Source organism: Mandrillus leucophaeus, unplaced genomic scaffold (assembly GCF_000951045.1).
Source record: "Mandrillus leucophaeus isolate KB7577 unplaced genomic scaffold, Mleu.le_1.0 Scaffold26, whole genome shotgun sequence".
In the NCBI taxonomy this organism is placed as follows: domain Eukaryota; kingdom Metazoa; phylum Chordata; class Mammalia; order Primates; family Cercopithecidae; genus Mandrillus; species Mandrillus leucophaeus.
Genome location: NW_012102698.1, coordinates 1291777 through 1305755, shown reverse-complemented (window position 1 = coordinate 1305755; position 13979 = coordinate 1291777). Strand labels below are relative to the sequence as shown.

General features: G+C 37.4%; 1 protein-coding gene across 3 annotated transcripts in view; it reads left to right on the top strand.

The window, feature by feature from the left end:
* The window catches only part of EFCAB6 (EF-hand calcium binding domain 6), a 324265-nt gene that overhangs the window by 114465 nt on the left and 195821 nt on the right, over positions 1-13979 (top strand). For all 3 annotated transcript variants that reach the window (XM_011984010.1, XM_011984009.1, XM_011984011.1), the window contains 2 exons: positions 2655-2779; positions 7972-8120. In XM_011984010.1, the coding sequence (XP_011839400.1) occupies positions 2655-2779; positions 7972-8120 (274 nt within the window). The remainder of the gene's footprint in view (positions 1-2654; positions 2780-7971; positions 8121-13979) is intronic.

Here is a 13979-nt window from a genome sequence, read left to right as displayed (position 1 = left end):
ACCACTGCATAGCTAGTAAGTGGCAGAGCCAGTCAGCAAATTTTTTTGGGGAAAATATGTTATATAAGAACAAATTACCAAGAGCTGGTTAGAGGTTTGATGCTGTTTTCACCTCTATAAGAGAGTCGCTAGTTCATATATTTGCAGAAACCTTTTATCTCTGGCTTTTCTAAATATGGAACAATGTACTCTATTAATTTTGCGAACTTCTGTTTTGGTTCCATTTGTGTTCTCAATAAGCCACCACTATCTTGCTTATGAAAAGCACCACCTATTTGGGCACGTGAAGAAAGATGCTGGGGAGCAGATTTCCTTTCGCCTGCAGTGAACGTAAACCACTGTAAGCTTTGGATTGCTTCTCTACCCAGTTTCACATCAGGTAGCATCATCCTTCAGAGGAAATTTTGAGAAAATCAGAAGGTTGCAGGAATTATCAAGCTGCCTTGGAGAATGAAAGCTGGTAGAATTGTGGTGAGAGAGGCGTCACTGAATACACCGTACTGAGTGCTGTCACTCAGTGCTGTCAGCCTGTGAGAGCAGCCACAGGGCATGTGCACAGACCTACGGGCCGGGAGCTCCCCAGGGCAGGCCTCATACCCTAACCCCTTCTCCACCCTTGGGCTTCCTGAGATGTGCCATGAGAGCACCAGCGTTACAGGTGGACTGAGAACAGGATGTGTCCAAGAGGGGCTGGAGGCCTCTGTGTGCTGGACCACTTCAGGTCCCGCTTCTGTGACACGGCTTCCTCATCTTTCAGCGAGGACCCTCGCAGCTCGAATGTCCTGAGACCCCAGGTTTCAAATGCCCAAGCCCACTGTGGCTGTAGAATTCCAGACCAAGACCAAATTTGTTGTTATTAAATTATTATTATTATTGCTATTATTTGAGATGGAGCCTCTCTCTGTCACCAGGCTAGAGTGCAGTGGCATGATCTCAGCTCACTGCAACCTCCGCCTTCCAGGTTCAAGCAGTCCTCCTGACTCAGCCTCTCGAGTAGCTGGGACTATAGGAGTGTGCCGCTATGCCCAGCTCATTTTTGTGTTTTCAGTAGAAACGGGGTTTCACCATGTTGGCCAGGTTGGTCTCAAACTCCTGACCTCAGGTGATCTGCCGGGCTTGGCCTCCCAAAGTGCTGAGATTACAGGCATTAGCCACTATGCCTGGCCATGACCAAGTTCTAAAGACCAGCTTTGTCTTTTATTGTATAGAGGGATCTTTTTTGTCTCTCCTTTCTCTTTTTTGGAGCTAGGAAATGGAATTCCAGATGACTGGCAGTTTGTTAACTGCAGCTGAATTAAGTGTGCTTAATTTGGCTGAAGCGTATTTGCAGACATTTTAGGAAATAAATCTGGGAAACCGTTTGTGATTCTTTGCAGTCAACTTTGAGAAAGAAAATGGCTATATTTTAGATTTATTTCATTCTCTTTTGTTATAAAAATAATACATGGTTGTTTCAAAAAAGCCAGAAAACAAAAACACTAAATAACAATCCCATATAATTCTACTACCTGAATCCTAGCACTGTATTCTTTTTCACGTAGTATCCTCTCAGATTTTGTTTCTGATGCTTACATGGATGGATGGATGGATGGATGGATAGAAAGATATACAACATAAGTGTTAAAATGAAATTATGCTAATTATTCCTTTAAAATCATGAGGCAATATATAGCAAAGAACATTTCCCACATCTGTTAATTTAGACATGTATCTTTGTTTTTAAAGTCTGTGTGGTATTTCATAGGCTTGATGAACCATTCATTTATAAAATTCATCTTCTATGAATGGGCATTTAGATTGTTTCATTTTTTTCTCTTATAAAGAAAAGTGCAGAAAATATCCTTATCCCTGTGAATTCGGTGAGTGGCCCTATTATTCTATGAGTACAAAGCTCTAGAAAAGGATTTAAGCACATTCAAGTACCAGGTTTTTATACACAAGCCAGAACTGGTTCTTATTATTCCCTTTACTCCTTGCCTATTTGACAAGTAGAAAAAAAAGTTAACTTGTTTTAATTAGACTTTAAAAATTATCAATGAGCTTGAGTAGTCCATATATTTATTGGATGCTTTAAAATTCTTTTTATGTGAATTATCTGTCTATAACCTTAGTCTACTGTTCTATTGGATGTTTATTTTATTGATTCATAACAGCCACTCATATTATGAAAATTAACCTGTATTTCTTATGGATATTAACAATAGTTCTTCTCCGCTCATTATTTTTTCACGTTAACTTGTGGCTTCTTTTTTAACCAAACAAAAATAAAGTATTTATGTTGTCAGACTTATCCTTTATTTAAATAAATTCTGGCTTTAGTGTTTTCCTTGGCAAGGCTTTCTCACACAGAGATTATGTAGTATATAACAGTCATCTTAATTTTCTTCTATTTTTATGGTTTTATTATTCTATTTAGTGTACATTTCACTCTATCTAGTGTTTATCCTAGAGTAAGATAGTGAGTAGATGATTACTTTCATTTTTTCCAAAATGTTTAGCCAGTTATTTCAACACCATTAATCAGATGGTTCATCATTTTCTTGGTTTATTCAAGCCTTACTTTTTTACCAAACAGGTAATGATTAAAATGTAACAATATTTAAATGTTTAACCTTTCACAGTGTTGATAAGCTAAAGCTATTTTGTTTCAATAGAGGTCTCATTGGAGAATCAACAAGCCAAAAATTCCAAAAAGGAGCGTTTGCTCAGTTCGGCATCATCTGAAGATACCTGGAGAAACTACTCCTTGGATGAAATTGAGAGGAACTTTTGTCTAGAAGTAAGATGTTTTCCTAAGCCACAGTTACCTACAGAGTAAACACAGCAAAGTAGACAATATGGAAAACTATTAGGTTTACACATTATTTCTAAAATTTGTTTCGATCCTACCTATGTCTCCCCCAATACTGAGACCCCTCCTACCTCCCAATAACAGCAATACATTGATGATTGATAATAGTGATGGTGATGTGAAATTAATTTTTAAGTACATCCTTTGTGCTACTCACATACTAACTCTAATAAGACATATAAAGAAATCGTGCAACTTTATAGAGTAACGTAAAGGAAAACATGAATAAGTGAAGAAGTCTTTTCTGATTCTTGGATTGGAAGATTTAGTATTAATGCCCGTTGTTCCTATATTAGGATATATATTTTTTCTTTTGAAAAATTATAATAGAGAACTTATTCTACACATATAAATTATTTTATTAAGGCATAATAATTAAGACAATATGGCATTGGTGCAGCGATGGACATTCAAATGGATTTACAAGGATAGTTGGCTAATGAACCACTCTTTATATGTGAACTTAGCCTGTGATGTGAAGCATTTCAATAAAGTGTAGTGAGAGAGGCTTATTTGGTAATTATTACTGAGATAATTTGCTATCCAGCCATTTTGGGGAATGAATCTTATAACCTTCCACTCTTCACCAAAAATAAATACTATCCTCATCAACGATTTAAATTTAAGTAATGCGGGTAAACATTTGTTAATCTTGAAATTTAGAATCTCTTATAAGCATGAAGTAAAGCCCAAAAGCCTTAAAGAAAAAGACTGATAAAATTTAACTTCAGAAAAATGAAAAATCCTTTATACAGCAAAACTTTGTATAAACATATGATAAACTTGGCACAATATGTGCAACATAAATGACAGATGAATAATTCCCAACATTCATAAAACTTTTACATATTATTAATATAAATGTTCAGTAGATGGATGTCAATGCAGGAAGAACTCACAAGGCCAGTGTCGATAAGATTGTTGGAGAAGTGAGCACTGTCATATCTGTGGGTAATTTGGTTAAATTTGTTTTCTCTAGTTGTTGTTAATGACTTTCTTGTTTTCATAAAAACATGACCATTGCAAAAAAAAATGTAAGCAATTCTAAAAAGTACAAAGAAGAAAGTAATAAACTATTCACAATCCACCACCCAGAAAGAATCAAAGGCAACATTTGGTGAACATAATTCTGGACCTCTCTTTATTCGTGTGTGGAAGGACGGCTGCATCGGTGGGTAGGTGGAGACATAGATAGAAATAATTTTATAAGAAGAGGATCATACTCCTTTTTAAAAATAAAACGTATTTAATTTAAATTTCCCAGAAGAAAAGGAAATGTGACCGTCACCATCATAATTAACTCTTTTCTGGGATGTTGCCTGTGCTTTCCTGGTGGTCTGTTCAGTCTTCACAGGAGCCCCATGAGCAGCGAGTGCACTGTGATCATCCCAGCTGAGGACACTGTGGCACGAATAGGTTAAATGAGTCCAGCTGAGTCCTGGGGCTGAGTGTAAACAGCCCACACAGTGCAGGCATATCCAGTCCCTGCCCTTAACCCTGCAACCCTGTCCTCAAGGGAAAGCGGAGACACTTCTGAACTGTGGGTGAACATTTCTTTCCCACAAGACATATGAGGTCCCCAAAGGGACTTTGAGGCGAGAAAAGAGATTTAAAAAGCTATGAAGAGCTGGAGAAACTATGTTTTTGAAGGATGTTTCCATTTCAGACCGTAGAGGCTGGCGTTCTGCTATGAAACTCGAAGTGACGGGCCCTGGTTTCTTCCTACGCCTCCCTCTCACCCCACCATTTTTGCTCTTTATAGTTTGTCCTTAGCTGAGTTTATAATATTTATATTCTGTTCCGTTGCCATCATTCCCCCTGTTGTTTTGACTTTGTTTGATATTTGCATGAATTTAATGTGCATCACGACAGTGCAGCACTGATCACAGTTTATCACAGAGTCCTTTATTTTGATTTATTTTTTGGTTGGCTGGATTTCATTGTCAAGTAATTTCCTTAAGAAGGGCCCATGGGTGCCTTATTCCCTTTGTTTTTTTCATAGTTGAAACTATGTGCCTTTTGCTTTTATACTTGAACAGCAAGTTGGGTGGCTATAATCCTTCCATCATGCTTTCTTTTCCTTGTAATGTTGTAAATATTTTTTCCATTGTCTTCCAGCATTGGTTGTTGCTGTGAAAATAACCTGGGGTCAACCAGATTTCTTTCCCCCTTGTAGGTGGTTTCTTTTTTCACCTGGATTCCTGAAGCTTTTTTTTTTTTTCCTTGATCCTTGAAATTTACAAAGCAAAACAGAGCTATATCTTGGCGTGGAGCATTTTGACAGAGTTTCCTGGAACACAGTGTGATGTACAGATTCAGTTCTTCCTTTGTTTCAGGAAAATCAATGTGGTGGCAAGCAATGGATACTGTGCCATAGGACTAAAATCATCTCCTCTCTCTCCCTTCCTCCTTCTTCCTTCCTTCCACAGTAGTCCCTGTTATCCTTATATTGGATCATCTCTGCCTCTCCTTGATAGCTGTCATCTTCTCTCAAGTTGATTTAATTCTTTTGTCCCTTTCCTCTGCTTCATTGAGATTCTTCCACGGCACTCCTTTAATACTAATTTAAATCTCATCCTTGCCTCTTATTCTTGCTGTGTCTAATTTATTAGTTCCTGTAATGGTGCTATTTTTGTTTTCTATTTTCTTAGCTTAGAAATATTCCTTCTCTTCTCAATGAAAATTTCTAAAAAGTTATTTTATCATTTTCAAGATTTTCTTTTAATTAATTGATTTTCTAATTTAGTTGCTTTTTGTGACATGAAATTTTTGCAGGGGATGTGTTCATATTCTTTCATATTCTGCCTTCTTCCGTTCTGGGTTCTTTGTCTTTGCCTGACCCTTCTTTCTTTTTCCCGTCGTATGTTGGCATAGTTGCAAAACCATTTATTTTCATCCTGTTTGTACTCAGGATGAGATTCACTCATATTATGGGTATAGCCGTGTTATCATTTTCACTGCTGTACAGTTTCCCTTATCTAAATATTTTATAAGTTATACATTCTCCCTATGGATGGATATTTGGATTGCTTCCTGTTGTATGCCAATCCAAACAGTGCCACCATAAGTGGTCGTAAGCTTAGGTTCTGGTCCACAGGTGCCAAGGCTTCTCTGGGAATTACACCTAGGAGTGGAGTTGTGAGCTGGGTTGTAGAGAACACGCCCCTCAGGCTCAATGTATGGTAGCCTATTGCTTGCCACTATATTGATTTACACTCCCACCACAAGCACGTGAGCACTCCTGCCGTTCCACGTTCCCTCAGCACTTGATACTGCTAAGCTTGTACATTTCTGCCAGTCTGATGCAGATGAAATGCTATCTCAGCTATAATTTTTGTTTATTTCACTTTTTACTAATGTGTTGAACAGCTTTTTATATTTTATAACTTTTTATAACTTTTTGATAAAAATATATCCACTTTTAATAAATATTTATTGAGTGCCAACCACATGCCAATAATGTGCTTCATTCTAGATAATTATTTTTGAACAAAACAGATACGATCTCTGCTTGTATAGAGATCACATTACCTTGTATCAGGGAGAGAGTTATTAAACTAGTAAAAAGTCATGAATACAATTTTTTTTAGTGGAATGATGAAAAAGACCAGGGTGTTATGAGAGAGAATAACAATAGGGACCTCATTTAGATTTAAGATCAAGGAAACATTTGTAAAAACTAAACATGAAGATGGAAATTGGATGTACCCTTGGCTTTTCCATCAAGAATATGATGGTATGTGAAGGTGAGACTACCAGGTATTTTTATTTCCTTCTTTATACTTTGCTGAATTGCTTGCATTTTTTAAACAAAGGCTTGTGCTTTCTATATAAACAGTAACAATGAAAATTTCTAAAAAGTTGTATTTGTCACAAAGACAGTATTTCGGTTTCATACCTTACCCTTTTTCTAAAAGCTCTTGATCATCGCAGAAACACTCTCCTGAAGAAAAAAAAAGTATGGAAAACCAAATGTCATTAAGACATTAAAAATGGGTTTTATCAATCCAGTAACAGCACTGAGCCCCCGCTCCACGCCAGGCTCTTGCCTCTTGCTTCTCTCTGCAAGTCTTCCCCCAGGCATTGTGTCAGATGCAGCCCACCTCCCTGAAAGAGAGATGGACAAAGTTAGCTGCACTTTGGGTGAATGTTATGCAACTTTCTAAGAAGCTTAGGTCCTTTCTAATAAACTTAGATCTCTCAATGTTTTTATTAAAGATGTTTCCCTTTAGATACCAATATTCCTATACACACTAAGGAACATTTAGTGATTCTGCTGCTTATTCCTTTAGTGGATCGAGATCCTTGTACATACATTTCCGTGTTGCAGCAGCTCTTTAAGAAAGTAACCTTTTGTACCAAGTTGTTGGTGATTTTGTTTATCTTCTTATCCCAGTTAGCAGGAAAAAAATTGAATTCAGACAAAGTGGGATGGTTGAAGATACTGGAGAGTATTGTTATTACTCAATAATAAACAGCAGGAAAACCTTTGGAAATAAAACCAATCTTGACAGTATTTTTATGAGTCATATAAAAATCAGTGGTTAACCCACGTTACTGCATTTTAGAAGCCCCATAAGCAAGCTTGTTCACCCAGGTTCTTTGTAATTCCTCATTTAAAATAAGAATGATTAAAGAAATGTCCAATGTATATTCTGTTTATGCAGTCCTTATATGAATAATTTTCCTTACTGTAAAAGCTACTTGTATTTTTAATAAAATATTACCAGCTTTTTTGTTTGATTGGCCTGACTTAATCAGGAGAAGCATAGCGTGGGCTCACAGTAGGGAAAAGCTTGAAAGGATATTAAGGAAGATGTATCAAACCGGCAGATCCAGCAAGTATTTTTAGCTCTGAAATTTGAGGTGGAGCTCTTCTATGTGCTGTTTTTCCCTGGGAAACATGTCTGCCTTGTCACTTGAGTAGCTGTGACTGGGAATACTGTTTTGTAGTGAGCTCATCAATTAAACATTTGAAGTTCAGTACATGCCATAGTAACCTTTTTGATCAGTTTTTGGAGAGAAAAATGTGAAGAGGTTTTTGGTAAAAATAAAATGGTTGAATAGCTCCATGAAGTTGATATTTATGAATGCCACACTCTAATTTCAATTTATTACAGCTTTCAAAGTCCTATGAAAAGATTGAAAAGGCCCTCAGTGCAGGGGACCCCTGTAAAGGTGGCTACGTGTCTTTTAATTATCTAAAGATTGTCCTGGACACCTTTATATACCAAATACCAAGAAGAATTTTTATCCAGTTAATGAAAAGGTAAGAGTCTCATTGTTTCCTTGACATTTTTTCCCCAAACGTCAACCGTAAGAATAAGGCACAGCTTCGTTTATTTTTTATTAATGTTTTAGACTTTTTATTACTGAAAATTTAAAACGTATACAGAAGTAAAGAGAATAATATAGTGAATCCATGAATGTACCCACTACCCAGCTTCAACAGTGGTCAAATCTTGGCCAATTATTTCATTTGTATTCCTGCTCATTTTCTTCAACCCCAGATATTTCTGAAATAAATACCAGATAGCGTATTTCCCTCTCTCTCTAAAAAATAAGAACTCTTTGTAGAAACAAGGTGAAAATACAGTTTTCACATCTAATAGAGTTATCAATCATATTAATAAATATCCAGTCAAGGTTCAAATCTAACTGCTTGCCTCATGTTTTCTAATTTAAATTTATTTAAGTCAGGATCCAAATTAAGTCTGTAGTTACAACTGGTTGATTTATCACAATTCTTTTTAGAACTATAGCCCTCCTCTCCAGTTTTTAATTTTAGAAGTAATCTGGATTATTCGTTATGGGGACTTTCTTACAATCTGGATTTGACTGCTTGTAACCCACAGTGACATTTAACATGTTCCCTGTCTCCCTCCCCTAACTCCCTACCCTAAATTGATAGTTAGATATAGATGTACAGACCCATGTTCATTGTGTGTGTGTGTGTGGGGGGGAAGTACTTCATAGGTGGTGGCAAACATATATAGACTGTCTCTCTTTTCGTGATCTTATCAATCATTGTTGATCATACCTAGATCCATTCATTCACTGGAGATTGTAAAATGATGACATTCTGTGTCTATCGTTTCTTCTTCTCTTACTAGTTAGAGGACTTCTGTAATAACAACTTCCCCTCTCCAACTATTTGGTAACAACAAGACACAGTTAGTATAAGAAAGGCAAGATATCCTTGACTCTTTCTCTGCATTTCCTACTTTCCAAAATAATAAACTGGTTCCCTAGCATCCTCCAAAAGTGAACAATGAGTGGTTTTTTTTAAATTATTTTTTCTTAATAATGATTATGGACTCATGACTTTAAACATATTTGTGTCTCAATTCATTACAGCTGTTATATTGATACTCAATTTGTTCCATCTTGGCCAGTGGGAGCATTTTCATGTTGGTTCCAACATCCTGTTGATGTGACCGGATAGTCTTTGACAACTTCCTTGCTTTCCTGTATGACAAACGTTCCAGGCTCTTCTTGTACATCCCTTGCCTGGGACCTGGCATGAGCCATTTCTCCAAGGATCCCTGTTCTATTCAATTTGAAATGGTATATGTAGACCACAATCTAGGTTAGGAATATTCTCTTTACCTGGTTTTCTGTCCAGGTAAGACAGAGAACCTTTTCTGGGGGGAAGTAGAGTAGAAGCTAATGGAAAGATTGTCCTGTCAAACTCTGGGTAATTGATAGGTGCCTTGCAGGTTTCCTAGAAAGGAGAGGCATGAGAAAAGGGGATGGAAACTGTGGCATGAAGCTACAGCAGCTGGATCCATTCCCCGCAGCACCCCACTTTCCTTGCCAGCTCCCTGTATGTCCGGAGAGAATCACCATGTATGAATACTGTGGCTTTTAGAGTGAAAGCAAAGTTTGGCCCTAGGAGTAAATATTTCCATGGCTCAGAAAACAGCTCTTTTGTTCTGTCTACACATGGTGACATTTTTCAGGAATTACTTTCTTGGATCACTAAAATTTATGCGACCATTTCTTCTTATCTCATTTTCAAAATTATGCAAATAATAATTTAATAGCAATAATAAAAATTAAGAGCAGATAGTCACCATCCATCTTACCTAACAAATTTACTATTTTCATTGTTCCACATTCTCTTCCATTTTTGTATTCACACACAAATATAATCTTTACATATTTGAAATCAGAGTGCATCACAGTTTTATATTGTGTTTTTTAAAATAGAAATGCATATTATAGACATTTTTCATATTGGCTTCATAGTCTTCAAAATTATAATTGTAATGAATGCATACAATGTCATTCAGCTAACATTTGTTGAGTGCCTTTCTGTATCAGACATGGTGGTAGATGCTAAAAATGAAGAAATAAGGTTGGGCACAGTGGCTCATACATGTAATCCCAGCATTTTGGGAGGCCGAGGCAGGCAGATGACCTGAGGTCAGGAGTTCAAGACCAGCCTGGCCAACAAGGTGAAACTCCATCTTTACTAAATATACAAAAATTAGCCAGGCATGGTGGCGGGCACCTATAATCCCAGCTACTTGGGAGGCTGAGGCAGGAGAATCGCTTGAACCCAGGAGGCGGAGGTTGCAGTGAGCTGAGATCACACCATTGCACCCCAGCCTGGGTGACAGAGCGAGACTCTGTCTCAAAAAATGAAGAAATAAATAACAAATTGTCCCAAGCCAGAAAGACTTGCCAGAGTGATATCTATGAAGAATATGATGGGTGCATAGAATGCGTGTTTTGGGGGTTGAGGGTGGCCAGGGCTGAGGTGTTCTTATAACTTGTTCTATCCAGGGACCTAGGGATTTCTGAGTCTCTTTTTTGCATTCACCCTGAATTCCCAGTGGAATAGGTTACTGGAAACCATAGCAGAGTGAACACTCAAGTGCTAATATCATGAATGCTGTATTATATACCGTTCTCCTGGTACACATATCTGGAAGTACAGATTTGTCATATCTTCCTGGTCAACTGTTCCCTTTACTATTATATCATAGCCCTTTTATGCCTATGAATGCCTTTTGTGGTCTATCTTATCTGCTATTGAATTATAACAGTTTTAATTAGTATTTGTCAGGTATATCTTTTTCCAACTTTTTACTCTTTTATTGTGATAATTTAGGCATTTCTTATTAAATAGCATATATCTATTTTTTTAAAAATTCCAAAATTAACATCTTTGCTTTTTTAACTGTCAAGTTTAGTCTGTTTTCATTTATTGTGGTTAATATGTTTGGATTCTTCCCCCTACCTCTTATTTTGTACTATTATTTCTCCTGCTCTTTCTTCTTTTTTCTTTATTCCTTGTCTTTCTTGTTTGGTATTGGCTAAGTTTTCCTTTTTTTTGAGACAGAGTCTCACTCTGTCACCCAGCTGGAGTGCAGTGGCGTGATCTCAGCTCACCACAGCCTCTGCCTCCTGGGTTCAAGCGATTCTCCTGCCTCAGCGTACCGGGTAGCTGGGATTACAGGCATATACCACCATGCCCAGCTAATTTTTGATTTTCAGTAGAGACAGGGTTTTGCCATGTTGGCCAGGCTCGTCTCAAACTCCTGACCTCAGGTGATCTGCCCACCTCAGCCTCCCAAAGTGCTGGGATTACAGGCGTGAGCCACTGTGCCTGGCCAACGTTCTTTTTGTTTGTTTGTTTGTTTTCTTTATCACTCTTTTTTTTTTTTCCTTCCACCATTTTAAGACTTAAATATCTTATTTCTATTCTTATAGTGGTTTTCCTTAGAATTTTCTTGTGTTCTAAACTTATAAAGTCTAAAGTTAATCAGTATTTCTACTGTCTTGAATGAAAAAGCACCTTCACCTTCCGTTTTGTCATTGACGTGGGCTTTGCTTCTGCCTGGTTTTGATGGGACCTGCGTTCATGACTGTTGTTTTTTTGACTCATGCCTGTTTAGGTTTCCCCATGATTACCGTTTGTTTGCTCATCACTGCCTCACAAACCTCACTCCTTTCTTCTGGAGTCAGTTTCCTGAGGTGTATCCTTTGGTAATCCTTTTGACAAGGTCCTGTGAGTGTTTAGTTCAGTCGTTGTTTTCAGAAATATCTTCATTTTGCCCTACTCTTTAATGAAAATGTAGCAGGGAACAGAATTCTTGTTTGAGAATTATCTCCTCTTAGTACCACGAAGGTGCTCTTCATGGTCTTCTGGCCTCTGCTGTTGCTATGAGGTTCTGCTATTTGTCTGTCATTCCTTTATAGGTGATTTCTTATTTAAGATTTTGTTTCTTTTGGTTACTTTACAGTTTCCCTGCCATGTATCTTGGTATAGATGTCTATTTAACCTTCCCACACTCCTGCTATTGCAATCTGAGAATCTGTATTTTTCAGAGTTTTTGAACGTTCTCAGCTATGATTCTTTGAATGTTGTCTCCACCCCATTCTCACTGGTCTTTTCTTCTGGAACTCCTATTACATTACATAAATATTGGGTCTTCCCATTTCATTCTTCATGTCTCTTAAACTGTCTTTTATATTTTTCTTGTCTTTATCTCTTGGCTGCATTTTGGCTATTTTTCTAGGATCCATTTTGGTTCACTGCTATGCCAAATCTACTCCCAGTCTTGCACAATCACAAGTTTTCTAACCCCAAATGGGCATTAAAACTGTATTCCCTTTGAGCCTACACTAGATTTCAGGGTTGCTGTTAACACATACGGGCTTGATAAAGCCTTGGGCTCTTGTTGCAACAGCTCACGTTCTTACTGTCCTTGACTTGGGTTCTTTCTTGCTCCTAATACGTATGGATTTCCCTTTCTTGGTTTCCACTTCAGCTCTGAATTTAAAATCATTTTGTTGATAGATTTATTCCAGTCTTTTTACTTATTTATTTATTCCACAGACTGGAGGGAGGTCCAGTGTTGCCAAAGGCCTCCTTTAATGTGTTCATGCTGGCTGGGAAGTTAGCAATGCCTCTTATAGTAAACAGAACTGAGATGAACCTTCGAGGGCTAAATAGGAGTTTCTGACACGGACACATTGGAAAAAGGCATTCCATCCAGAGAAAGCAAACAGCACTTTCAAAAGAGCTGGTTTGATTGGATCATGATCAATTGTTTGGGCACTTTATACATCAGACTATTTAACTGTTTGACTGCCAGCTGGGCCTTTAGGTTCTTTATAATTTTGCATATGTTTGCCCAGTCAGTCAGTAAATAATTCTTGAGCAATTATTATATACCAGGCACTGTGCTAGACACCAAAGACTCATTGGAGAATAAGAAAGACATGATAGGTGCCCTCAAAGAACTGTGCCTGCTGGTGGGGGAGACCAGTACAAAGCAAACCTATGAATAATAAGCTAGAATATGCAATGTGATTTGTACTGGAAGGAATCAGCAGGGGACTACAATGGAGAAAAACAAAGAGGAACTGCTTCTAATTCAGTGTTCTGGAAAGGCTTCTATGAAAAGGTGAGAGGCAGGAGGAGCAGCCACAGGAAGAACAGTGGGAGGAACCTCCCAGGAGCAAGCCCCTGGATCCAAGGACTGCCCCAGGTGGTGTGTTCTGGGGCTTGGCAGAAGCCAGTGTTCCTGGAGCCAAGTTGGCAATTAAAAAATATTTTCTATTTCTTCATGATTCAGTCTCAGAAGGTTGTATATGTCTAGTTTTTTTCATTTATTCTAGGTTATTCAATTTTTTGGCATATAATTGTTCATAATAGTCTCATATGATCCTTTGTATTTCTGTGGTATCAGTTATAATATCTCCTCTTTCATTTCCTTTTATCTTAGTCTAGGTAAAGATTTGTTTATTTTGTTTATCTTTTCAAAAAACCAACCCTTACCTTTGTTGGTCTTTTGTTTTTCTAGTCTCTAGGTATCTTATTTCTGCTTTGATCTTTACTATTTCTTTCCTTCACTGGCTTAGTTTGCTCTTTTTTTCTATTTCCTTGAGGCGTAAGTTTTAGTTGTTTATTTGGGATCTTCTTGTTTGGTGTAGGCATTCATTGGTATAAACTTTCCTCTTAGAATTGCTTTTGCTGCATCCCACATGTTTTAGTATATTGTGCTTCCACTTTCGTTTGTCTTAAGATATTTTAAAATTTCCACTGTAATTTCTTTTTTTTTGTTTGTTTGTTTTTTGATTATACTTTAAGTTCTAGGGTACATGTGCACAA